Consider the following 26537-nt stretch of genomic DNA (forward strand, 5'->3'; position numbering starts at 1 on the left):
GCACCTCTCCAGGGCCCACTGACCTCAGGAGGAACTTGAGGAGGCAAGGGACTGACCAGCTGGCCTTTCAGGGTGCCTTCGACTGGGCTCTGCTGGGTCTGGCTCTGGACCGAGAGCTGCTGGTTTGAAGAGCTGCCAGCCTATGGCGCCTTCCCTGATGGGCAGCTCTCATCAGCACAGGCATCCCTGGCTGCTTCTTTGTTTGAAGGCACCATCCATCTCCCTGGCAGGCTGGGAGCTGCACTGTTTGTATTCCGCGCCACCCCCGCTGGTGACACAGCAACTGCAAAGGGTTTGTCCCGCTCTGGGAGGGGACCCAGTGGCTTTTCCTCCTCCTCAGCTGCAAGGATCGCCCCCTGGCCCAGACCAGCTCTGGGAAACAGAACTTTTATACACCACTGCTCAAAGCCTCCTGGGGGACCTCTCCCCAGCACGAGCTGTCTCTACTTCAGGGATTGCAAACCGGCATTTTCTTTCACCTGTATTGGGTTATTAAGTTTTTTTAACTCATCACCAGCATTTAAAAATCCTATTTCACATAAAAAGTCAGAATTCTGGCCTCTGACAAAGCAGACAGCCTGGTAACACAGGGCCAGCACTGTAAGAACAGCCGAGCAGCTGCGGCCCCTCTGCAGAGGTGTGCCCTCTTCAGTTAGCCACAGTCCCCATCCAGCCCTGCAGCCCTCCTTCTCACCATTTGCTGGCCCTGTTGTCCTTTGAGTTTACAACCCTAGTCTGGATCTTCCTTATGTAGCTCCCTAGCCCTTCTGCAGCCTTGCTGACGGCTGCCCCTGGCGGACTTACAGCCTCTCAGTAAAACAGCAACAAACTGTGATGGTCATCTCATCCATTTATGCTTCCATAACCTGAATCCCTTCTACTGCCTCCGACAAACAGCCATCTAGTCTTTGCCATAGGCAACCCACTACTCCTCAAGCAGCCTGATCCTAAACTCCCCTCCGCATCCCTTTCTCACTTGCACCCCCAGTTCCCGGGCCCTGTCCCTCCTCAGTGGCTGCACTGCACCCTTTCCCCTGCACCTCCTTGTTGTTTGAGCCTCTAGAACCTTCCCCCAGCTCTGCCAACCTCTCCACATACTCTCACTTCCTCTGGTACTCTTTCTTCCTTTTGCTTTATTTTTCTCCCCAGTCTCAACTTTGGTGTCTCTCTGATCTCTGTCTTTTCCGGTCTCTCGCTCTTGCTCATTTTCTTTTTTTTTCTCTCTCTCTTATCATCCCATTTCCTTTTTCCCTCACACTTAGTTTCTTCCTCTTTCTCTCTCTGGGCACAAGCTAAACCGTGCCGGCCCTGGCCCCCTGACAGTCTGCAAAGATGGACAGCTCTGCCGAAACGACAAAGATTCAGCAACAACTTTTATCAACAGCTTTCAGCAGCCAGCTTCCACACACAGTTGTGCGGCCGGCTCTCCCTTGCCTTCAGGGTCAGCAGCTTAACTCTTTCTCTCTCTCTCTGGCCCTCTACGTTTGCCATTTGCTCCCCTTTCTCTTTCCAATTTTCTTTTTCACATTTTCTCTTTCTCCCTTCCCAGTTTCTCTTTTCTTTCTTCTTACAAAAACCTTCTGAGCTTCCCTCAGTAATTCCTTAATCGGTTTTTCATTCCACCCGTCAATCTTTTGCAGTTTCTTAGTAATATCAGGCCAGCTTCTGTCACAAAATTAACTTCTGAAAGGCCTTGCCCTACTGGGTCCTCCGGACCTAATCCTAAATATTTTCTTATTTGATCCCTGAGCCTCTGCAGAAATGCAGAGGGAGTCTCCTCTTTTTATTGTTGGATCTCGAATGCTTTCAAGACGTTTTGTGGTCTAAGAGTGGACTATTTTTTTTTTCTTTTTTTTTTTTTTTTGAGACGGAGTCTCGCTCTGTCGCCCAGGCTGGAGTGCAGTGGAGTGGACTTTTTAATCCCCGCCTTGGGTCCTGCATTTAGGCCTGATCTCTGAGGTTATTGTTACCCCATCTGGGATTTGCATTTGGGAATTTCTGCTCAGCTGGCAGGACTCCTTCACCCGGAGAATGGGTCTCTCCCAAATGGTCATGGCTGCCGTTATCATCGTTCCCCTCTCTTCCCCAGGAAACAGAATATTTGTGATTGACATTATCTTAGCCCAAGTATAAAAATTGGGTCCTAAAAAGTGATCTAGTTGCTCTGCTCAACCGAGGGGGTCTTCCCAGAGTGGCCTCATTTTCTTTTTAAAATTCCAAACCTCAGTACTTGTTAGAGGCACACTCACAAACCCAACTCCTCTCTGTCCCAAAGGGACTTCTCTAAGAGGGTCCCTGTTAGACATCTGCTGTTTGGAAGGAATAGGGAAATTCTCAATGTCCTTCTTACATTGTTCTAATTCTTTCCTCAAGTTTGGATAAGGATTTAAGGAAGCATTGGGTTTAGCTTCTTCACGACCCGCAGATTCCTCTTCCTCTGACCTTGCCGTTGCCCCCTGATATCCCTGTTCTGTACTTCCTGAGATGTATGGGGGGACAAGCGTGTTAGGGGATCCCAGGGCTTTTCATTGGGCGAGGGCTTCTTACTATACTCTTTTTCTTCTTTTTTAAGGGGAACATGGGGGTTAATTCACCAGTCCAACAAAGAGCATAACCTGTATCCTCTTGTGAGGATGGAGTTTTATTATTCACAGAGAATTAAAGCTTGGCACACCCAATCCTCATCTGAGCCAAACTTAGGCCAAAAGACCAAAGGTTGACGAATGGGCTTTTGGGGCCAGATAAAACAACAATACTTTATTGTCTTTTGCTTTTCCTTGTCGCTGGTTTGCGGACTATCCCTTCAAACCTGCAACATTCTCCCCAACAGACTATTTGGGGGAATGTCAGAGGGTTCTCTTTTGTGCCAATACTGCATCTCACCAGAGCGTCAACATTCGCAGCCCACCACCTGCCTTGTGTTTTGCTTTGTAATTGCCCCGGGTCTCCCGTGAGCAGGTCCCATCCCTGGCCATGCAGAATGCCTTCTTACAGAATCCCTGGCAGAGGGCCTTGGGGATGAGACGGTGCACCTGCTCATGCTATGGTTCAGGAAGCTGGGGCCCAGAGAACGGGGGGATGCCTTGTCTAAGTCAGTGTGGTGGAAGCACCAGATTCTTCTGGAAGCCCAAGTGCTGCCCTGCTCTGCACTTCCCCTCGGCTAAAGGGAACTCTTAAAGAACTAAAGGGAACTCTTTCCTCTGTTTCCTAGGCCTAGAATTCTTGTTTCCCATTTTTGGTTAGTCTCTGTGTCTGAGCTTTTCCCTGTGTACTCAGCCTCCCTTACTGGAGGTTTCTTACACACCCCTGTGTACTCAACCCACGTTACTGGAGGTTTCTCGCACACCCCAAGACCTTGGAAAATGCACAGCCACCAAGCAGTACTTACAGTCCAATTTTCCTACCCTGGCTCATGATGAGGTTGCCTGGTTGCCGCGGTGTCTGCTTTTCTGCCCGTGTCGCTTTAGTTGTCTCCTGAATAACAGTTTCAGGTTTGTGTATGGCTTCTTCAGGGAGCCGAGACACCCGGACAGAGTGGGCCACACCAGTCAAGTGGGACACAGCTCCCCTCTCGCTCTGTGCAGGCGTGGAAATCCCCATATGGGCCACCAGGTTGTGAGAAACAAACTCACCTGTCCAAGCCCAAAGAATGGACTCAGAGACCCGGAGAGCAGCGAAAGTGAGACTTTTAATGACGGTCTTGCAAAATCGGGCGTCTGATGAGCAGGCACACCCAGCACAGTTTCAACAAGCCATCGACCCCCTAGTGCACAGGTCTTTCCCTGGCCCCTCACAGGCTGGGTACTGTGGGGTTACCGTCTTCCCGGATGATGCCTATCAATTGTTGGGTAGGGGCTGTAGGTGGTTTTTTTTAGGGTTGTTTTGCTGCATTTTGTTGTAGCCCACAATGCATTGCAATCCTCGTTAGCTCAGGGGCTTGTAAAGTATTTGATTTATGACCTAAGTAGCTGGGCAGACTGATAAGAACAAACAGAATGAACTATTTTGTAGGCTAGTAAACTTTCATCTTAGACTAAACTTCTTTGGTTCTGGTGAGGGCAACTAAGGAGTGGGGAAGCCAGGGGGAAGGGGAGATGGTGGGGAAGTGGGGGAGGCTGACAAGCAGGCATCGGATACCCAAGCAGGGGCCTAGTACATCCTGTTTCTTCTGTGGTTTGCTGACCGAAGCAGATTCAAGGCACTTCATCCGGGAAATGGACCACTGTATACATTATTTCCTTCAAAGAGCCAGGGGAGTAAGACAAAGTGTTGCATGACCTAGAGGCTTGGGATTTGGAAGGCAGCCGAGGGGAAGGGGAGACCGGGGCAGCACTTGAGCTTCCAGAAGAATCTGGTGCTTCCACCACACTGACTTAGACAAGGCATCCCCCATTCTCTGGGCCCCAGCTTCCTCATCCATAGCATGAGCAGGTGCACCGTCTAATCCCCAAGGCCCTCTGCCAGGGATTCTGTAAGAAGGCATTCTGCATGGCCAGGGATGGGACCTGCTCATGGAGAGACCCGGGGCAATTACAAAGCAAAACACAAGGCAGGTGGTGGGCTGCGAATGTTGAATCTCTGGTGAGATGCAGTGTTGGAGCAAAAGAGCATGGGAAGGGAAGCCCTCTGCAGGCCTGTGCATGGTGTTTTTTTCTTTCTACATTTTACTTATTGTAAAAATAGTATCATATTTTATTATTAATATTATTATTATTATTTTGAAACAAGCCAGTTTCAAAAAGGAGAAGAATTTCACCCCACTCATAATCCTGCAGAGGATCCCCTCTCGTTGTCCCTCTTCTCTGTTCATCTTGGGCAGTGCAGCCTGGACACTGGGACGTGCCCCCTGGATTGCCACGGGAAACAGCCTGGCCCCCACTTCCTTCCTCCATGCTGGCAGCTCTGAGCATTTATCCTGGGCTTGGATGCAGTTTCTTTTTTTTTTTTTTTTGAGACGGAGTCTTGCTCTGTCACCCAGGCTGGAGTGCAGTGGCCGGATCTCAGCTCACTGCAAGCTCCTCCTCTCGGGTTCACGCCATTCTCCTGCCTCAGCCTCCCAAGTAGCTGGGACTACAGGCACCCGCCACTTTGCCCGGCTAGTTTTTTGTATTTTTTAGTAGAGACGGGGTTTCACCGTATTAGCCAGGATGGTCTCGATCTCCTGACCTCATGATCCGCCCGTCTCGGCCTCCCAAAGTGCTGGGATTACAGGCTTGAGCCACCGCGCCCGGCCGGATGCAGTTTCTTGCACCCCAGGGACGGAAATGATAGGAATGATGAGGGTTTTAACAACTGGCATCGATACTGCATTTTCCGAGTTACAGAACGCCTTCTGTCCTTTTGCTTACTTGATTCTCACCACAAGGATCCTCAGCTTCTGACCTTGTAAACAGTCAGAAGGGCAAGAATCACTGTGTCCATTTTATAGCTGAGGAAATCCTCAGAGAAGATGAGCAACTTGTTCAAGGCCACAAAGGTAGAAGCAGGCAGAGGTTAAGACCGGAGCCCACACAAAGAGAGGGTAACAATGGAGCAGAGGCTTTAAACCTGCTTCTTCCTTGTTCCTGTTTGAATGTGTCACCTTGCTCCTCCCCAGGTGCCACTGCCACACAGCCTGGTGGGATCTTGGTGTGGTCACCATGTTCCATGTTTATACTGAAGCTTTGAAGTCTTGGAGAATCAGTTAGGCTGCTGTGAGTCCTCAGATTCCTCGGGAATCAGGGGAACTGACTCATCAGAAACAAACTCACAAGAGACTGACATATCATATTAGTATGAATTTACTAATTTATAAGGAGAAACTATCCTGATGAACAGGATACTCATGTTTACTGATCACTGAAGAACTTAAAAATAGTTAAGGCTCCTTCCCTCCCCAGGTGCGGAGGAATGAGCACCAAATGGTTTTGTGGATTCCTTTCTGGTTTGGAAAGAGAGAGAGAAGGGTGAGGAAGTGGTAAAGGAGTTCCCTGGACTAGAAGATAAATTCAGAACTTCAGGGAAGCACTTTAATGTGTAGCAGTTGAAAGCATAAACCAGATAATTCAAATCTAGGTTCGGGTCCTGGCTTGGCCACTCACAAACTCTATGACCTTGGTGAAATTCCATAAGCTTTCCAACCTTGAGTTTACTCATCTGTAAAATGGGCATAGCTCTTACTTCTTAGGGTGTTTGGGAGGATTCAATGTGATAATGCCTGGAAAGGTGTCCAGCATCTAGTAAGGACTGCATACGTGCTAGTTATGTTAGAGCTGGATTTCCGAGGGCAGAGAGGGAGAACTCAAACAAGACTTAAGGTCTAGAAGTTCAGATATGACTAGGGAATGTTTAGAAAGTACAGGCCACGTGCTTCATGTGATGAGCCCCTGATATGGCAAGCATGTTCTTCAGGTCCCCAGCATGTTGTTCAGACACAGCTCAGGGACCTGAACAACATGCTTGCCATACCAGGGGCTCTGGCAAGGTCTCGTCCGTCCCATGGGATAGCAGGTGTTGGGCATGGAGAAGAGGCAGCCTTCCAGATGTTTCTGTTCCGGCCCAGCTCCTGACATGGAGTGGTGGCCCGATAGAGCCCAATATTCAAAAAGAGAGGAAGAGAGAGACTGAGAACTGAGGGACCAATTTGGGGAGGAGATCAAAGAAGCTAAAGACTCAGATGAATGTCAATCAAATAGGACCAACAGGCGCAGAGAAGAGATTTTCTAGACGTCGGGGCAGGAGAGGAAGTGATTTAGCTCAGCAACAGGCTGCCACGGTGAAGACTGGGATCGGATTAAGAGCAGAAGCATTTATTTTGTCAGGAAACTCTTCTTGCCAGCCAACAGTTGGACTGCCTGTTCTCCTGAGAGAAAGATTGTTTATCCCAACAGGGAAAGGCTTATGGCCTGGCACGGTCCCCTGGCCTGCCCCGTGGGGTATTCCCCAAGCCGGGATCTCTAAGGCTTCTTCCCAAAGTGTGTCCTGCAGAGACTGTGAGCAGATATTCCATTGTCACATATACAGCAGGAGCCTAGCACGTCCCTTCCTCTTAACACTTGCAGAGAGAACACATGGAAGCCACAAGGCACGCGGGAAACAGTGTGGCCAATCTGATATGTGCAGCATGAAAGACTGAAGCTAGATACCAGGTAGGACTTCCAATAGGACCACTGAAGATAAGGAAGTTAACTTCAGGGAAACAAGTGGGGAATCTTGCTCCCTGGTAACTAGGTAAATGTCCAGAGCAATGTCCTACCCCACTGATAATTGTGCCATTTCCATTTCTTGGGTCACAAGACTCCTGTTTTCAGCAAGAATGCACCTGCCCTCCACAGGCATCTGTAGGTCATCAGATTTCCTCTGGCGTGTGGTGCACTTGGGCCTGTGAGGAGCTGTTCTTCCCTAGAAATAGCTCAGGACCAAAGAAACACGTGCTCTGCTGGGGTGAGGTGGGGCTGACCTAGGTTGGAACAGAAGGAAGATGGAATGAAGGGGCTTTAGAGCCAAGAGAATGGGAAACACCCAGTCGTGGCCTCATGCCTGCCTCTGGCGTGGGCTTTGTGCACACGTAATGTGTGGAGGTCACCACAATCGGGCTCTGCGAGGGAGCCAAAAAGAACGAGACAGGTCCCTGCTCTCCAGGGAGCAATTAGCTCATGAACCGGAAGCTGGGGAGGCACGAGGGGCCCAGATTAGGGGAGAAAAGCCACAGTTACCAAGCATCAAGTAGATGCCATTGGTTTTGTGTACGTTATTTCACTCACTCTCACAGCAAAATCATGTAGCAGGTATCCCTACTTTACATGTGAGCAAATGGGCTCAGAGAGGTTAAGGAACCAGCCCAGTGCCACACAGCTAGTGAGTGGTGGGATTTCAACCACAGTCAGTCTGTCTGGTTCTGAATCTCATACTTATCCCGCTCTGCTGCCTTCCAGCCCTTGTTACCCTCTGGTAAGCTCCTCTTGGCATCATCTGTAACTCAGCGTCACCAATTACACCATACAGAAGAGGCCGGCACATCTCGATTTAGAGAACTCTAGCACAAGACAACAAGAGCAATAAGAAATTGATCGTGCAAGCTAAAGGGTTGTCCTTTGTTCTGAAATTATATTCTTCCTACTTTTCATTTTTTTATAATATTATAGGAAAAGTGAATGATACTTTTGCTTTTCATTTTCTTATTTGACAAAATAAAACATGAGAAGTCCCACAAGATATAAAGATAGTTGCTACTTACACAGGGCTTGCCAGCCATTGTACGTGTATTAGCCGTTCGTTCTTGGGACACCTCCTGTCACAGGACATTGAGGCACAGGAGTTTAAGTGACTTTCCCAAGGCCACACTGCAGGTAACTGGTACGGCGAGCATTCAGACCCTGGTGGTCTGGCTCCAAGTCTGCACTACAGTTAGAGGCTGCGACTCTACCCCTAATTACAGGTTGGCTGACCCTGGCTGCAGCCTCATGTGCTCCCTCCTCTCAGGGACCCCAAAGGTACTCGCCCCGGGGACCTGGCCCCCAGCTGCTTCTCCTGTGGAGTACCCTCTCGCAGCATCACCGGGCATTTCCGTGAGCCATTCTTTTGTGGTTCCTAATGGTCACCCGTGGTCCATTTGGAACCTGTTGCTTACTCATGCCACAAAGACCCAGGGTGTGGCGGGCTTAAGGAATAACTCCATTTTTTTTCTCAGCGTCTTCCTTGCTGTAATATTGGGGTCCAAGACTGAGGCCCAGCCCAGCTGCAGTCAGACTCCTGCCATCTTCCCAGTCTTGCCAGCATGGAGCTGCAGGGCCAGTCCCCTTGGAGGCAGTTCCCTGACCCTTTGGGATCTGCAAGACCCTGACGGCTCCTGAGGCTCCCACGAGGCGTGCTGTGCAATTCTGGCACTCGTGTGAGGCAGCAGCATTGGTTATGTAAAGACAAGGGGGAAGTTTGCCCATAGGGGAGAGGCAGGGAAGGGCCAGCACAAATTCAGGACAGGGATTCTTCTGAGGAGGGGAGAGGAATACACAGGGCATCAAAGGCTTCGATTCGAATGTGCTCTTTCTTGAGCTGGGTACCCGTGGATATTTTTCTGAACGCTTCACGAACTCTGTGTTACCTATACTTGCATGTATAAAATACTCCATCATAAAAGAAAAAATAAGTAAACTCTGGAGTTCACTAGGCTGTACTGAAGCCACTGGGAGATGACTTTGCATTGTGGCCAGAGCAGGATGAAGAGGCCGTGGTTCTGCAGCCTCATCCTGAGGCTGGGTGAGAGTGTTGAGAGATGGGAACTGTCTTCTCCTGGGGCAATCACAGGAGCAGACATGAAAGGTGAGAAAACCAAGGTGTACAGAGAGCATGTCTGCCTGGGCCAGAGACATGCCTGTGTGAAACTGTCATGTGCTGGGAAGCCGGCAGGGAGGATGTCCTTAGAGTTTGACACTGACCCCAGAACCATGCCTATTTATGAGAATGTAAAATGCTCAAAGATAGTAGGATTCCGGGGGCAGTAAGATGGCACTCGCCAGTATGGCCCAGCCTGGGAGGCTCTGAGGGAGGCGGTGTCCTGAGGAGGCCTGAGGAAGCTTCCAGAAGAGGCCTTCCTGTGGGAGGGGCTGAGCAGGGGAGGGCTCCACATTCACCCACCCGTGGGGACTGTCTGCAGGAGCCACGCTGTGGCCCACCTTGAGGGAGTGGCCTGGGTATTCTGGCCTAGGTGAGGGGAGGGCTGAACCCAGAGAAGTGGCTGCGATTCCTTTGACAGGAACACTCTAGAGACAAGCCAGCCCCCACCCACACCTTTTGGAGCAGTTGTGAGACCAAAGCCTGGAGGCAACAAGGAGAGAAAGAACTTCTTCTCTGAGGGTCCTGGGAGCCGGGCAGGAGAAGCGTCTGTCACAGCCAATGAGATCAGGGCAGCCTCTGGAAGCGGAAGAGAGCCGGGACAGCCACATCTGCCGTCCTGCAGGGGCTTCTGGCCCGGATGATGGCAGTCAAGGGGCCACGGCAGGGGAGGCTTATGCCGTGTCACTGGGAGCTGTTGTTTGTCTGATGGCTTCAGGTTAGCAGGAGCAGGGATGGATGGAGCGGGTGTGGCCAGGACCCAAGCAAATGGCACGTGGGGAGGGAGGGAGCTGGGCCTCTCCTTCCTGCCTGATGCCAAAGCATCTTATCCAAGCTGTCCTCTTACCATGAGGATACAGAGCCCAGAGAGGGGAAATGGTTTGCCCACGGTTACACCGTGCACGCTGCAGGCTGGGGTGGGTTCCCGCCTGACTCCTGGCCCAGTGCCCTCTCCACCACCTTGGGCAGGACCTTCCAGCTCGTGCTTTGAATCAGCACGAAGTGAATTGATTTCTTGTCTTGTCACTAACACTGGCCTTCTGTTCACCTCCACCCCTCCCTCACACCATCTGGGACCCCAGAAGACACTTGGCTTTCTGTGCTCGGTGCCTTTATTCCGCCCGTCTGAAATCACTGTATTGATTCAAAGAAAGGAGGAAAAAGAAGTGTTTTAGAAAAGGCTAAAAATCTTGAGAGGACGTGAGGCATGTTGTTAGCTTTTGTCTAGAAAATGTTTCATATCTTTGTCCCAGAAGAGCTTTAAGAACGGCTGGCAGAGTCTGGGATAATCTAATGCAGTTGGCCAGGCCCTCTGGAGGGGTCTTCGTGCCCAAGGAGTCCGTCAGCCTTCAGAATGCTCCTTGCAAAGTCTCTGGTAATTACTGTGCTAGCCGCTGCCGAGATAGGAGAACAGCCCTCAAGCTCCTGCTCTGGCAAACCCACCCCACCGTGGACAGCAGACTCCCTCAGGGCCGAGCCTGCGGGTAGCTCCTCAGTCCAGCCCCTCTGGCAAACCACCCCACCGTGGACAGCAGACTCCCTCAGGGCTGAGCCTGTGGGTAGCTCCTCAGTCCAGCCCCTCTGGTAGGAGAGTGCTGGGCCTCGGTCAGCGCCTTGCTCCTCCCCTGTCCTCTCCTGGCTCTCACATAGCCCTTTAGTTGCTCCTGTCCCCTTAGCTCCTGGCAGTGGGCAGTGTGGCTGCCAGGGCCTGCCTGGGAGCCCAGAGAGGACACTCACTACGGAGAGTCAGCTCCCTGGCAGGAGCTGTGTGAGCACAAACGCTGGGGGCACTGCAGGTGTTCTCCCTTCTCACCGTTCCTGGGTGGAAAGTTGTATTTCCCACGGTGGTGGATACGGGTTCATTTCATCTTCATCACCATCCTGGAAAGGAGGTATTGGCATCCCCATTTTGCTGATGAGAAAACTGTGGTCCAGAAAAGTTGGGTGTGGTACTCAAGATCTCCTAGTAGTAGTTGCAGAGCCTGGGGCTTTACTCTGCTCAGGCTCTCTTCCGTTTGCAAAAGGATTCCATCAGTGCCCAGGATGAAGATGACCAGGCTCTGAAAAGCCCTGAAATATTTTATCTGTATGACCAGAGAGCTGCCTATGTCCCGTGGCACACTTCTCAGCATATGGAAAATACGCCATGATTTTCTCTCCATAATAATGTACTTAGCCTGGGGCCTGTAGAGTCTGTAAAGGTTCTGACATGAAGGTAAAATTTGGCATGTGTGAAATCATGTGCATTTTTCTAGGAAGAGAGCCCTGAGCCCTTAGCAAAGGTATCTGGAACCCAAAAAAGTTCCATAGGTCTGGGGGCAGAGAGTCCAGGGTAATCCTGGCCACCAAGAGAAAGAAGGAGAGAGAAAGGCTGAGGCTCCAAGGGGGATTCAGTTCTTGAGAAGCAGACTTGAGTTCAGAATGTTGACTTTTTAACTGGGGGATGCACCGGAGATCAATACCCATGGAAGGGAGGGGAGGGACACAGCATGGGGCAAAGTCTACCGCCAAAGCCCCACAGCAGCCTCGGTCAATCCTCCGTGGCCCATCAACCTCAGCCCAAGTTGGGTAAGAATAGGGAGCCTTTATAGCCCCACTGCAATTGGTGCCTGGATGTGGACAGCCCTTGGAAGGATGTGACTTTGGGCCAGGTAGCTCTCGGTAGCTGAGCCAGTCTTTGATGGGGCTGATGGGGCTAACAGCTAAAGGCATTCTCCAACAGTGCTCCCAGCAGCTGAGCAAGAAGTCCTCCCTCGGAGGAGGGTCTGGGTGGTGCATCACCAAGCCCAGCGCAGCATTTCTGCCCTTGGAAAAGTAGTGGAGAATAAATAATATCTACCCATCCATCCATCCATCCATCCACCCATTTAACATTTATTACACACATCTTATGAGCCAACCGCCTCTGATAAGTACCTGTGATAAAAAGGTGTACATGGCACGGTCTGGTGGAGGAGAGAGACACATCAGTGAATAACTAAAGCACAAAGTGGTCATTGCTGAAATAGAGGCAAGTGCCAAGAATTGTTAGCGCATAGAGGAGGGTGGGACTGACTCCTCCTGGGGAAGTAGCAATCCCTGAAAGAGGGGACGAGGCAGAGAAGGGAGTGGATGGAAGGCATTCCCAGCAGAAGGAAATCAAAGCGGGATGGTGGCCTGAGGGGGTTTGGCAGATCTGGCGAGAGTGTCAGTGTGGACGGAGTGGACAGGTCACTCGGCGGGGCTGAGGGTAGAAAGGGAGATTGGAGTAAGATTGTGAATGGACTATCCCGCGAGGATTGTGGAGTCACTGATAGGTTTGGGCAGAGGGTTGGCATTAAAGCACCTGTCATTTCGGAAATCAGCTCAGGATAGACAGGCTGGGGTGGCCACTGGAACCTTCCCCAGGGCATCATCTGTGTGCCAGGACCAGGCATGCGCAGCAGGTGTCTAACATCTCCCTAAGCATAAGCCAGCTTCCCACCTGAGCAGCCCTCAGGCGTGACGTTGTTCTGTTCCAACGCGCAGGTCATTCTGCTCTTGGGCACATGTGATATTCCTCTGAGAATGGGCGATGGCCCTGTTTCCCTAATTTCTCAAAGAGGTTCACTTCCCATACTCAAATCCTGCTGTCATGCGTGGAATGACTCTTGATGCACTGTGTGTATCAGCCTAACGTCATGTGAACACATCAAAGCTTTCTCAGGATCCCTCTTGGTGCCACCCACATTCTACTTTTGGCTTCTCAAATGGGTGCCCCAACCCAGGGAGTGATCCTGTGACCAGCGTCACTCATAGACCAGCAGTGACCTCACATTTTCTCCCGGCTAGTGCACTGCCACTCCAGGAATGTTTCTGCAGCAAGATGAGGAGCCTAAGAGAGTGGAGAGCCCCAGGATCCCCCTCCAGTGCTCTGGGAAAGGCCTTAGAAGAAGATGTTCAGGTCCCAGAGAGAATCCCATCCACGTAATTCCTGTCGAAGGGCCAGGCTGCCCGAAATCTGCCCACTAGCGAGGGCAGCTGCAGACTGTGGAAGCTGGAGAGACACAGCCTGTGTCTTGGAAGGAGAGGAGAGGTGTTCTGGGAGCTAGAGCAATGGGCTTCCAGTTCCATAAGAGGCTGGATTGAAGTAGATGGCCTTCAAGTTAAATAGCCCAAGGTGAAGATTCCAACCTCTTCCCCAGCCTTTCTATGGGTGGAGTGCAAAGAGGAAAACAGAGGCTGAGGACCTGCTCTTGATGCTCAGCCGCCAAAGAGAGGGTGTAAGGACTCAGGGCTCTGCTGTGCCCTGGAAAAGCGCCAAAGCTCAGATCCAGACTGACAGATGCCCACCCAGGAATCCCCACACCGTGGGTCCCATGTGTTGGTGACACCCAAGGTCATGGCCCTTTCACTGTTTGCTGCTCCAGTGGCTGGAACAGGGTGGGAGGAAGCCTCCAGAAGGCCTGTCCGTCTGGAAGGCTGGGGAAGGCCATGGGGAATAGCAGAAAAACCGTACATTTTCAGTTCCGCGAAGGTTGACAAGGGGGCTAAACGTTGAGAACACCACCCCCCCTACAGAATTCTTCATGTTATTTTTCTGGGGGTTCCTTTGGGACTCCATGCCATGTGATTCTGGCTCAGAAAACAGCCACCATCGCCGTCACCCTGTATTAAGGACTACTGTGTTCCAGGCGCTGTCCTAGGTGCTGCGTATGCTTTATTTTTTTCCTGACAGCAACGTTGAAAAGTTGTTATTAGGATGTGTCCGTTTCACAGATGAGGAGACAGAGCCACAAAGAGGTTGAGTAACTTGCCCAAGACACACAGTAATAGCAGAGCCAGGATTCTAACCCAGGTCTCCCTGACACCAAAGCCATGTATGTTCTTTGCCCTCTACTGTGTAATCTTCAACACTGCCGCATTGAGAACAGTCCAGGGGTTTTGTGACCCCCTTCCACCACATGGTCTTATAGGTAAGTCTATGGAAGGAAGGCAAGGATAGGGGTTCCCTTTCCAACACTTTTTCATCATGTACCTGAGAGGGCCCCAGTCTCTCAGGTCCCCGAGCACAGAGATGGACAAGGTGGAGCTGGGTCCACCAGCCAGAAAGCCTGGAACCTTGGGGCCAGAGGGCCTTGGTGGGCTGGCGTCTGCACTGGGATTCAAGCTCCTAGAGCGTCCAAGCAGGGAAGGCCCCTAGAGAAGAGCAAGCTCCCTCCGTGGGACAGATGAGGAAACTGGCCTAGCAGGAGGACATAAATTGCCCAAAGTCACAGAGCTAGTTGGAGGCATTGTGTGTGGGGGGGTGTGTGTGTACATGAGTGTATGTGAGAGAGAGAGAGTGTGTGTGTGAGAGGGGTGGCCCGTGAACAAAGGCCCACAACAAGGCTATTTTTTAAAATTTGTTTTAACACAAGTAGCGTATTTGGGACAAGGTGACCCCAGGAAGGGGCTGTAGAGGAGTGGAGAAATGAAACGCAGCAGCGAATGAAGCCATGACCGGGTTCATTAATGATCAAGTTACTGCTTTGGGCCACTGGGGCTCGATCCCACTGGGGACTCAGGGAGATGGTATAGGGTGTGCCTTAGAGTTGTCCCGTGCAAGGGACAGGGAAGCTGGAATATTTATGCAGCAACCCCATTGTCATTGGCCAAGTGCTGCCGTCGGGGGACGTCGGCACCCCAGCACCTCTTGCCAAGCACATTCCAGCAATCAAAGAAAGCAAAGGGCTGGTATTAAAGGCGTCTAGACCCTTGAGTAGCCACCAGTTCCCTAAAGAGTCTTGAAAACCCTTTAGGGTAGAGAGATCCTGGGCATCAGTGCCAAGGACAGTCTGGAGGAAAGATGAGTACACCTGTACGCTGCCTGCCGGCCCTGGACAAGGCTGTGCTGTGGTGGGAAGGGTTCTTTCCACATGCTCTGGGGAAGAGATAGCAGGTAATATAGCAAGAGGGTTTGAAGTTAGAGCTTAAAAAGAACTTCCCGGCCGGGCGTGGTGGCTCAAGCCTATAATCCCAGCACTTTGGGAGACCGAGACGGGTGGATCACGAAGTCACGAGATGGAGACCATCCTGGCTAACATGGTGAAACCCAGTATCTACTAAAAAAATACAAAAAAAAAAACTAGCCGGGCGAGGTGGCGCGCGCCTGTAGTCCCAGCTACTCAGGAGGCTGAGGCAGGAGAATGGCGTAAACCTGGGAGGCGGAGCTTGCAGTGAGCTGAGATCCGGCCACTGCACTCCAGCCTGGGCGACAGAGCGAGACTCCGTCTCAAAAAAAAAAAAAAACTTCCCAGTGACACTAGTGAAAAACATATCAAAGATGTCTAGAGGTTGGGCACGCTGGCTCATGCCTGCAATCCCAGCACTTTGGGAGGCTGAGACGGGACAATCATTTGAGCCCAGGAGTTCAAGACTAGACTGGGTAACATAGCGGGACCCTGTCTCTACAAAAAGATTTTAAAAGTTAGCCCGGTATGGTGGTGCCTGTAGTCCCAGGTTCTCAGTAGGCTGAGGTGGGAGGATCGCCTGAGCCCAGGAGGTTGAGGCTGCAGTGAGCTATGGTTGAGCCACAGCAGGCCAGCCTGGGTGACAGAGTGAGACCCTGGCTCAAAAATAAATAAATAATACTTTTTAAAAAGCTATCTGGAGCTACACTGAGCCATGCAGCTTGATTGGTGGTCACAGAAGAAATGGTGGACATAGAAACAGGCAGCAGCAGTGAAGATTTCCCATGGCCAGGGCCAGCCAGCGAGCACTCCTTTACCTGTCAGAGGTGCGGGGGAGTGCTGGGAGGACAGATGGAGATTGAGAGAAGGGAGATTCTCCACCCCACCCTTGGCCGGGAGGAAGCACCAAGAGGAACACGTCTCTGCACCCTGAGGCCCAGTGGAAGCCGCAGGAAGAGGTCCCTCCTCTGGTGTGACTGGGCCCGTCTTTCATGGCGGCAAAGCCTTGGAAGACATAAGTCTGTAGGCTGCAGCTCTCCTGCACCAGGGCCACCCACCACCCTGGGCCCCGTTCCTCATTTGTAAAAATGGGGAGGGTGGGAGGCTGCATTAGATGACCTTGAGGTCCCTTCCAGTCCTGACTTCCTGTCACTGTCCACTGTAGAGGCCATCCCCGTGGCCCCTGGGCTCTGCTCAATCCACCATCAACAACGAGTGTTGACCAAGCACTCAGCATTTGCCCGGCATGAAAGGGCTGGGGAGCACTCAGCATTTGCCCGGCATGAAAGGGCTGGGGGACATAATCAGATATCACATAGGCCCTGGCTTCTGGGAAGGGATAGGTGGGGAAATAAGAGTTTATTTACTGGGCCGGGCACCGTGGCTCACACCTATAATCCCAGCACTCTGGGAGGCCGAGGTGGGTGGATCACCTGAGGTCAGGAGTTCGAGACCAACCTGGCCCACATAGTGAAACCTTGTCTCTGCTAAAAATACAAAAACATTAGCTGGGTATGGTGGTGCACGCCTGTAATCCCAGCTACTCGGGAGGCAGAGGCAGGAGAATCTCTTGAATCCAGGAGGAGGAGGAGGTTGCGGTGAGCCAAGATCTCACCATTGCACTCCAGCTTGGGCAACAAGAGCAAAACTCCATCTCAAAAACAACAAGAAAAAGTTTATTTACTGCGCACATACTCTGTGCTAAGCACCTGACCTCTGCTGTCTCCTTCCTTCCTCACTGTAACCCCCTAAGGTAGGAAGGGACCTCCATTATACAGACAAGGGTACCAGGACTCAGAGGAAAAGCCAGTTGCCCAAAGCCACACGGTGGTAGAGCTTGGATTTGAGCCCATGTTGTTGACCACGATGACTCTCCTCCTCTTGAAAATAGACAGTGACTCTCTAAGGACAGCTCCTAGTGTTCCAGGGGACAGAGCAATGAAAGCTGCAGTCATCCAGGAAGGCCTCCTAGAGGCGGTGGCTGAGCACTGGGCCTCAGGGGAGGGGCAGAACTTGGAGGCTAGTGGGGAAGGAAGCAGCCTGAGAGAACCAGCTCCACAGAGCAGGCTGGACCGTGTCTGCTCCAGGCAGCAAGGTGTCGTCTCAGAGTAGGCGGGAGGGCTGCAGCCGCGGCTTAGCCTGCTGCGGCTCCAGAGGAACAGAGGAGGGGTCAGGGAGGAGCAGGTGTTTTCTAAACCCAGCAGGGCAGGAAGCCCCAGTCCCCACACCTGGAGCCCACCCCCCTGGAAAGGCTTATGCCCAAGCCAGGCCGGGCACCTTCCCTCCTCCAGACTCGTTCGGTCAGTCTGAAGATGAGCTTAGTGTGGATCAGCTTCCACAGCCACCTGAGCCTGTGCCCAAGGAGCCAGGCCACCGATCCGATAATTACAATAGGTAACATGTGTAGCAGTCACCATGCGCCAGGCACAGCTTCAAGAGTTGTAACTTCAGCCTTCCAGTATCCCTGTGAGGTAGGTACTGTTACTGTGCCCATTTTATAGATGGAGAAACAGGTGCAAAGAGGCTGAGTGACCTGCTCAGTGCCCGTTTTATAGCTGGAGAAACAGGTGCAAAGAGGCTGAGTGACCTGCTCAGGGTCACACAGCTAATAAGGGGCAGAGCCCGCATGCACTGCTCTGCTGTACTGCTTCTAAGCAGAGGTTCCTGAGCCCTGGCCATAGCTGCCCCCTCCCTCTGTCTGAGATGCCTCCGCAGGTTCGGGTTCTTCTCCTTGCCCAGGGCTCGTCCCTGCCGTGATAGCCCCTCCCTAGAGGAGACTGAAAGGCATCCTCTCCAGTCCTTGCCACAGCAAAGGCCAGGCCAAGTGCCTAGCTTCTCTCCCCGACCCCCACATCCACATGCACCCTGTCCCCCTCTCCCCCAACCGAGCACCGTTGCCTTTTGTTCACAGTGATGGCTCCTGCGCCCAGGCCGGTGGGGGCATGGAGGACTCCGTGGTGGCAGTGGCGGCGGTGGCAGCCGGCAGACCCAGTGCCCATGCCCCGAAGGCTCAAGCCCAGGAGCTGCAGGAGGAGGAGGAGCGGCCGGGGGCAGGAGCTGCCTCCCCAAGGGCTGGCCCCCAGCACATGGCCTCCCCCGGCCGGCAGCAGCCTGCCCTGGCGACCGCGCTGTGCTCCCACACCCCTGCCGCCTCCGATTACGAACTCTCCCTTGACCTAAAGAATAAACAGGTACCCAGGGCCTCCCAGGGGGGCGGGGAGGGTGGTGAAGGGGCCCTGTCTTTGGGGGCTGTCGAGGGTACCAGGGATGTCCCTGCTGGGCCCCCTCTGCTACAGGCGCACCTCTTCTGCCACAGTTCTCCTGCATTGAACGACCTAGTTTACCCTTCCCTGGACCAGCCACAGGCCTCTGCCTTCTACCATGGCAGGGCTCATACCCTCACAATGCCAGGCCCTTGAGCAGCATGTCCAGGGGCTCTGCTCCTTGAACAGTGCTCAGCAAGCCTCGACTGCCCCACAGACCACTAGGCACGGAGGCCATTGTTCTCTGGGGAAGTCCCCACCTCCACCTGCTGCTGAGAGGCCGTAGTCCAGTTTCCATGCCCACCCAGGGAGTCGATGCCAGGCACCCACAGGCACACACGAGGCACAAAGACAAAGGTCTCCTGGAAGCAGACAGGATTCCCAAGATCCATCCAGACTGGGGGAGTCCAGAGCTCCCCTATTGGAGAACAAATTCCATGGAGGGGCCTGGGCCTCCATCTTCCATTCAGGAAGAGAAAGTGGCCAATTGTGGGGCCCCCATTGAACCCCCAAAAAAGATAATGCCTCAGTTTGTCTTGGCAGACAAGAGTCTTGATGGAAGGGGTGTGTGTGTGTGTGTGTGTGTGTGCACGCGCGCACTTCGAGAAAGGTGTGATGGCATGATACTGTTAAAGAAAGGGCTTTGAACTTGGAGATGTAGACGTGGGATCCAATCCTTGCTCTTCCTCCTGATGAACCCAGTGGCTTTGGGAGTGCCAGTTAAGCCCTCCGGGCATTGATTTCGTCATCTGCAAAAATTGGAATTAACTTTGAATCATTTCCAAGGCCCCTTCTGCCCCAAAATGTGAAGGTTCTAAAGAACAATTCTTCAACCCAATAGGCAAGGTATCTTCAGAAAGGAAGCTTAGTCTCCACTAAGACTGAGTCAAGCCAAACTAACCTCCTTCCTCTCTTGGCATTGATGCCAAGCTCATGTCCTGGCTCAGGCCAGCTGTAGGCAGCACATCAGCAAGGGTTTGACCAGATCCCCCAAGATATCTATGTGCACATGCTGGGAATGTGTGGATTGCTAACAATGTAGTAAGTGGGATTGTTCTCAAACCAAATTATCCAAAAAATGTCCATCAAAAAAAATCCCAGGGAGTTAAGTGGAAGTGCTGTCCAGGTCGACCATTAGACAAGGCAGCAAATTGAGGCACACAAGTTACATTCACCTGGCTGCTGATGACATAAGGCTGAAAGAGAACAGCTGATACCTTGGTGATAGCATCACAGACTTTGTAAAAACCTCATCAGGGGCCGGGCACGGCGGCTCACACCTGTAATCCCAGCACTTTGGGAGGCCGAGGCAGGGGGATCACGAGGTCAGGAGTTTGAGACCAGCCTGACCGACATGGTGAAACCCCGTCTCTACTAAAAATAAAAAATTAGCCAGGCATGGTGGAGGGCGCCTGTAATCCCAGTTACTCGGGAGGCTGAGGCAGGAGAATTGCTTGAATCCAGGAGGAGGAGGTTGCAGTGAGCTGAGATTGCACCACAGCACTCCAGCCTGGTGACAGAGCGAGACTCTGTCTCAAAAAAACAAAACAAAACAAAAAACATCTCATCAGGACAGAAGGATGGTTTTAATGAAAAAAAAAAAAAAAAAAGATGAAATGTGGAAAAATCTAAAATTCTGCTCCTAGCTTCGGAAAGCCCACAGCACGTATAAGAACGTATAAGACATTCAGGCTCCAGCCTGAGAGACAGGCCTTAGGGTTTCAGGTGCCTGGAAGCTCAATCAGGAGCAGGAGAAGCAGCTGCCGGAGCAGGGAGGGCCCGTTTCACACTTCACAGGAGGCCCACACTGCCCGGCAGAAGGGAGTGCTGCAGCCGTGGCAGCCCTGCGCCGCTGATGGTCAGGACCCTCGAGATCCGCGCTTGGTGCTGGAGGCTGCATTTAAGGGAGGAAACAAGAACCCTGAGGTTCCTGAAGAGCAGGAGGATGGGCTGGGGTTATGTGGAGAGATCGCAGACAGGAAAACAAGTTTTAGATATAGAAGGGCTGCATGTGAAAAATGATTTGATGCATTTTCTATCATTCCAGCCAAAAACAGTGGCACCTGTATATGAGGGCTATAGGAGGTGGAGATTTTAACTTAATTAACAGATAAACTGTTAAAAATATGGAGTGCCCTGCCTGTGAGGTAGGGAGTTCTCTGTCTCTGGGAGTGCCCAGGCGGGGCTGGGTAACCATCCATCTGTGACGTATAGTGTGATCTGGGGGCCACTTGGCCAGATGAGGGGTCCTCTGCTTCTTGAGGTCAGAGACCATCTCTTATCCATTTTGATACCTCCCCAGCATCCAGTAAGAGCTCACTGGGTGACTTTTTTGTTTTGTTTTGTTTTTTTTGAGATGGAGTTTTGCTCTTGTTGCCCAGGCTGGAGTGCAATGGCACGATCTCGGCTCACTGCAATCTCCCCCTCCCGCATTTAAGCAATTCTCCTGCCTCAGCCTCCCGAGTAGCTGGGATTACAGGCATGCAACACCACACCCAGCTAGTTTTGTATTTTTAGTAGAGACGGAGTCTCTCCATGTTGGCCAGGCTGGTCTCGAACTCCTGACCTCAGGTGATCCACCCGCCTCGGCCTCCCAAAGTGCTGGGATTACAGGCGTGAGCCACCGCGCCTGGGCTGGGTGAGTATTTTTTAAAAATGATGCTGTGCAAAGCAACAAGGGAATGGGGTACCAAGAAACAAAAAATAATGCTCGTGCCTGCCCCCAAAAGAGATTACAGTTCCACTTAAGGAGTGTCCGGTCAATAACACCAGATAAAACGTGTGTATTGGTTTGGGCAGGTGAGTTAGTTTGGTTTTGACTGACTGGGTGCCGTATCGGGGTTGGTGTGGGATTCTGGTTGGTACTGTGGGCTTTTTCTATGGGGGCATAATTCTAATAGATGGCTTCTGCATGTTGGCCAGATTGAGTCAGGTGAGGTGAGGAGTGGCAGTGGGTGCAACGGGTCCCTCTGCTGAATGAGTCCAGCCTGGGAGAATAGCTTGGTTCCCCTGACCTGTGTATCCCTTTAGACCAAGTGTAGTCTGGGGGTTGGGGGAAGGGGACAAGTAAGGCTTGAGGAGGCTAGAGCAAGGTTCTTGGAAACATGGCACACATTTATAGGAGACTAAACTCTACTACTCTCTCTTCTGCCATGAGCTGTATGGCCTTGAGCAAGTTGCTTGACTTCTCTGGCCTCAGCTGCCTCCTGTCTCTGGCACTTCACAGGCTCTTCCCTTGGCCTCAATCTCTGAAGTTTCCACTCCCCTCAACACCCCTGCACTTAGCCTTCTCTTGCTTTAGGACTTGCTTTAGGTACCTCTTCCTCCTCTCAGGCAGCTTTCCCTGCCTCCCAAGCCTGCACTGGGTGCCCCTCTCAGTGATCCCACAGTACCCAGGTGTCCCCTGTCACAGCCCTTCAGCCCTGTGTCAGCATTTCCTGTTTGCTTGACCCCCTCCTGAAGGCAGGTGCATGACTTGGTCCTCATTATATTCTCAGTGCTTAATGCAGTGCCTGGCGAAGAAGCTGCTGGAAGGATGAGAAAGGAGAAATGGTCACTAAGTGACATAAAGGGGGATGGGTATACAGCCTGGGGCCAGGAACCGACTGCCTTAGGTCTTGGCAAGACCTAAGACTTGGTATCCCAACCCAGTGATTCTGCCAGCCACCCCGAATCCTGTGTTCCATGGCCTGGGAGGAATGATGGACACTCTTAGCGCCCCAGCCCGCCGACCCGCCAAGCCTCCTCTGTCAGCCAGTCCAGATCCCCAGGAGTGTTTTCCTTGGCTCTTCTCCCTCCTTCACCTCTGCTCTAGCCCCAAGCCCCACTGACTCTGCCTCTTAACAGTTCCGGAATCCCACTGTCTCTTGCCTTCCCCACTGCCCCTGCCTCAGGAGGCCAGGCCACCCTTCCTCTTTCCTGCACCCCTGGCGAGACCTCCTGCACTTCCCCTTCTTTGAGCTGTGCTCCTTCCAACCTCACCTCCACAGTGCAGCTGAGTCATCTTCCTAAAGTGCACCTCTGACCGCGGTGATCCCTGGGAGAGCCTCTGATGGCTCCTCCTGGTGTGCAGGACAGAGGCCTCTCCACGCTCCCTGCCACAGTCCCAGCCCCACGGGGGTTCCAGCCGTTCTTATTTGCTGTCCCGAATCTCAAGCCACCCTCACCTCTGGGCGTTCGTGTGGTTTTTGTTTCCTCTCCTGGCGATACTCCTCGCCTGTCCCTGACCCCCTCTGGTGCACCTGGGAGACTTGCGCTCGTACTTCAGGTTGCAGCCGAGGCAGGTGCTTTTACCCATTGCCTGTTGCCGCCTCTGTGCTGTCTGGGAGTGGGAGCTGTTCTGCTTAACAGCGTGGACCATGTTCTCAGGGCGGTGTGGAGTTGAGCAGGTGGTGCTCGGGACACCTCCAGGGTGCTGCGTAGCCCACAGGCAGAGCCGGTGCTCCTGGAGCTGTGCCCTGGGAACTGCCCTGTCCTTGCCCACCTTTGCTGCCCTGCACCTTGCACAGTCTTGGGCACCTAGGAAATGCTCACCAGGGAAGGAACATAGGAATGAAGGCACAAGCAAGTGAATGACCGAACGAGGCCTGTGCTCCAGCTTCCTGGCCCCTTCCCCAGCACCTGTCATGAGTCACACAGCAAGACGGTCCTCCTGCCAGCTCTTCTCTGCTCCCTCTGCCTTTGACCCTCTCACCCCACCCCAGCAGTCCTGGGCGATACAACCCAGGGCAGGCCAAGGGTGAGCATGCAGGTTCCTTTGGGGAGCCCTTTAGGAAGGTGGCTGCGGCCAGGACATAGAGGGCCTAGGTGTGATTTTGAAATTCCTCCAAGTCCTCGAGGGAGTTTGTATCCTGTTGCGGAGTGACTGGAGCCCTGCTTGGCCACCTGAATTGCAGAGCCCTCTGGGCTGTCCACGCCAGAGGGCTGTGGAGCTGTGGTCAGTAGAATCTGGACCCTGCTCCCTGAGCCAGGTCCTGGACAGAAGCCATGTTCTGCTGGAGAGCAGCCCCTCCCCACAGATCCCCAAACCCCAAGCCTCAGGGTCCAGCCTCACTGTGGGGCACCTCTTCGGGAAGATGTGGTGGCTGTTTCTGAGTCACTTTCCCTCTTTGCACCTTGGTTTCCTCGTGTGTGAACCAAGGGTTGCACCAGAGTGCCTCCTGGCCCCTTCCCATGCTGAAGGTGAGATTTCTACCATGGGCACAGAGGGCACCGGGGCACCGGCCTACAGAGGACAGTGGTGAGGACGGGGCACTCCAGGGGTTGTTCCTCTCCCCAGTTCATTCAGTTCGGGGAACCGCACTGCACAGCCGCTCCGTCCCAGGCCCTGTGCTAGGCCTGAAGACACTACGATGCAAAAGATACAGGCCTAGTCATCAGGGCACCCACAGCCCAGTGGTGGGCGGACACAGGCCCGGTGGTGGGTGGACATAGCCCCGGTGGCGGGCGGACGCAGCCCCGGTGGCGGGCAGACGCAGGCCCAGCACCAGTGGTACTGCCTGAGCTGTAGCTCTGTGTCAGGCCCAGGCTGACAGTTGCCATGTGTTACCTCCCCAGGTCTGCACAGTGTCCCCGTGAGGTTGGCACCATTACTGTCCCATTTCTGGAATGGGAAGATTAAGGCTGAGTGATGTTAAGTAACTTGCCCAAGGACACAGCCCTAGGAAGTAATGCAGCCACGACACGGACTCCACAGCCCATGGTTTTGACCCAGTACCGTCCACCATCTCTTGGCATCACAGTGAGGAACAGGCCCCGTGGAAGTGGCACACAGGGTCTGCGGAGCATGAGGAGGGCAGGCAGCCCAGCCTGGGTTCAGAGCCAGCTCCTGGGGCAGCTCCACTGGAGAGTCTCGTGACGTCACTGCTAGCTGAGCCATAGCGCGTCCCCCATGCCCACCTGGCTGCCTACTCCCAGGCAGGCCTCGATGCCCTGAGTGTCAAGCACTTGCTGTATTCCAGACAGCAGGTGGGGAGGAGGGCACACAGGGCGGGCGTGAGTCCCCTGCCTTGCAGGAGGCCACAGCCCTGCCCAGCACAGACCCAAGGCTCCTGTGGGCCTCTCTGAACACCCGCAAAGCGCCAGCCGCCCCAGGCTCTCTGCTCCTCAGCCTCACACCCGGGCTCGCCTGGCCAAGTTCTGGAGGCTTACAACAGGCTGTGCTTTCATGGTCTCAACTGGGGAGTCTTGGATGGGAGCAAACCCTCGCTCACATTTGGAGCCCCCCACACCTGGCCCGTGCACCTCAGCACTGTGCCCCCCAGCTAGCGGCTCTTCCTCCCCACGCTCTGGCTTGGCCGCCATCTTTCAGCGGCCTCTTCAGGCTCAGCTGCCGCAGCAACCTGAACAAAGGGAGCATGTACTAATTAACACTGAGAGGCTCATTAGAGAGACGGAGGCCCCCGCGGCCCCTGCCGCTGCTGCTTCTGGCAGAAGCTGAGAAGTTGCTCTCTCGGGAGGAGGTGAGGCCATCATTGCTCCTGATTTCTGGGGTTTAGAGGGAAGTGGGCAGAGCTGCTCCCTGGCCAGCGGGCTCAGAGACCCCTCCTTCCCTGGGGCTGCCTCCCTGCCACACCTCTCTCTGCTCTGACTTGGCCCTGGTTCAGAATGGGACTGGGGTAGATGGGAGGGCCTGGCTGTCGTGAATGGAGCTGACCTAGGCCATTAATGAGTCCCCAGGTCCTGCCAGGATGCCGGGGGTGGGAGGAAGGATGGACTCCTGGGTTCCAAGCCCAGGCCTGGACAAGAGTCTGGGTTTTGATTTCCCTGGGGTCACAGGAGAGAATTCAGTTTAGTTCATGTCTGCAAACAGCCTCAACCACAGGCCTGGCACAGCACTGGGCACAAGGGCTGCAGAGACAGCCTGTGATGGACAGTCCGCGGTGAGAGCTCTGAGCAGGGGGTGGCACTGAGCATCGAGGGTGGGGAGGAAGGTGTAGGGGACAGTGCAGGTTGGGATGGACAGTCCGCGGTGAGAGCTCTGAACAGGGGGTGGCACTGAGCATTGAGGTGGGGAGGAGAGGTGTGGGGACGGTGCGGGTTGTGATGGAGCCCGGTCGGCGGTGAGAGCTCTGAGCCAGGGGGGTGGCGCACTGAGCATCCCGAGGGAGTCGCAGGAGGAGGGGCGGGGACAGTGCAGGTTGTGATGGACAGTCCCGCTGATGAGGAGCTCTGAGCAGGGGGAGTGGCACTGAGCATTGAGGGTGGGGAGGAAGGTGTAGGGGACACTGCAGGTTGGGATGGACAGTCCGCGGTGAGAGCTCTGAGCAGGGGGTGGCACTGAGCATTGAGGGTGGGGTGGAAGGTGTAGGGACAGTGCAGGCTGGGGTGTGGCAGGCCCAAGTCTGGGATCAGTGGGAGTTGGTTGTTAAATGGGTTAGGACACATGATGGTGAGCCCGGAACTGAATTCCAGTGTTACTCAGGGAGCAGTTGCTCCATGCCGGTTAAGGTGCTGGGTGCTGGACACGATGACTAAGACATATTTGATGCCGTGAATAACTTACGCTCTGTTGGAGCCTGGGGGAGGGAAAGGGAGGGAAGGATGGGTTGGAGAAATGCCACAAAGATTAGTGCCGAAGACTGAGTGCCAAAGAGAAGTTGAGGCCCGAGGCAGGGAGACCCCGTCTGTTTGGGGCATTGAGAGGGCTGCACGGAGGAGGCACATTTGAGATAGGTCTCGAAAAAGAGGACATTTCTACCTGGACGAAAGGGGAGGCTGGGAGTTGAGGTTGGGGAGAGCATTGCAGGCTGGGAGAGAAAGCAAATGAGTGCCCAAGACTCGTGGGGGCAGCCGGGGAGAGCAGGCAGGAGCTGCTGAGCAGTGTGGACTTTGTGGCCCTGCCAGATTGTTAGGGCTGGAAAACCAGGAGGAAGCGTTTGTATCTGTTTGGGGCAATGGTTGTCAAACAAAGAGAAGCCTGTGTTGACGCCTGCTGTCTGAGAGCTTGGGTCTGGTTCTGCAGTGTGAGGTGATGGTGGGAGTAAGAAGGACACAGAGATAGTAAGGATGCTGCGGACATCGTCCAAGTGGGAAGACAGAGCGCCCTGTGTGGTGA

At 53.4% G+C, this 26537-nt stretch overlaps 1 protein-coding gene across 10 annotated transcripts in view; it reads left to right on the forward strand.

Moving 5' to 3' along the window:
- Nucleotides 1–26537, forward strand: part of IQSEC3 (IQ motif and Sec7 domain ArfGEF 3) — a 112823-nt gene that overhangs the window by 43334 nt on the left and 42952 nt on the right. For 9 of the 10 annotated variants that reach the window (XM_003905779.5, XM_031650191.1, XM_009217633.4 and 6 more), the window contains exon 3: nt 18130–18409. The exons of the other annotated variant lie outside the window; for it this stretch is intronic. In XM_003905779.5, coding sequence (XP_003905828.2) covers nt 18130–18409 — 280 coding nt within the window. The remainder of the gene's footprint in view (nt 1–18129; nt 18410–26537) is intronic. 10 annotated transcript variants of the gene reach the window in all.

The sequence above is a fragment of the Papio anubis genome, chromosome 9 (genome assembly GCF_008728515.1).
Source record: "Papio anubis isolate 15944 chromosome 9, Panubis1.0, whole genome shotgun sequence".
Lineage (NCBI taxonomy): Eukaryota > Metazoa > Chordata > Mammalia > Primates > Cercopithecidae > Papio > Papio anubis.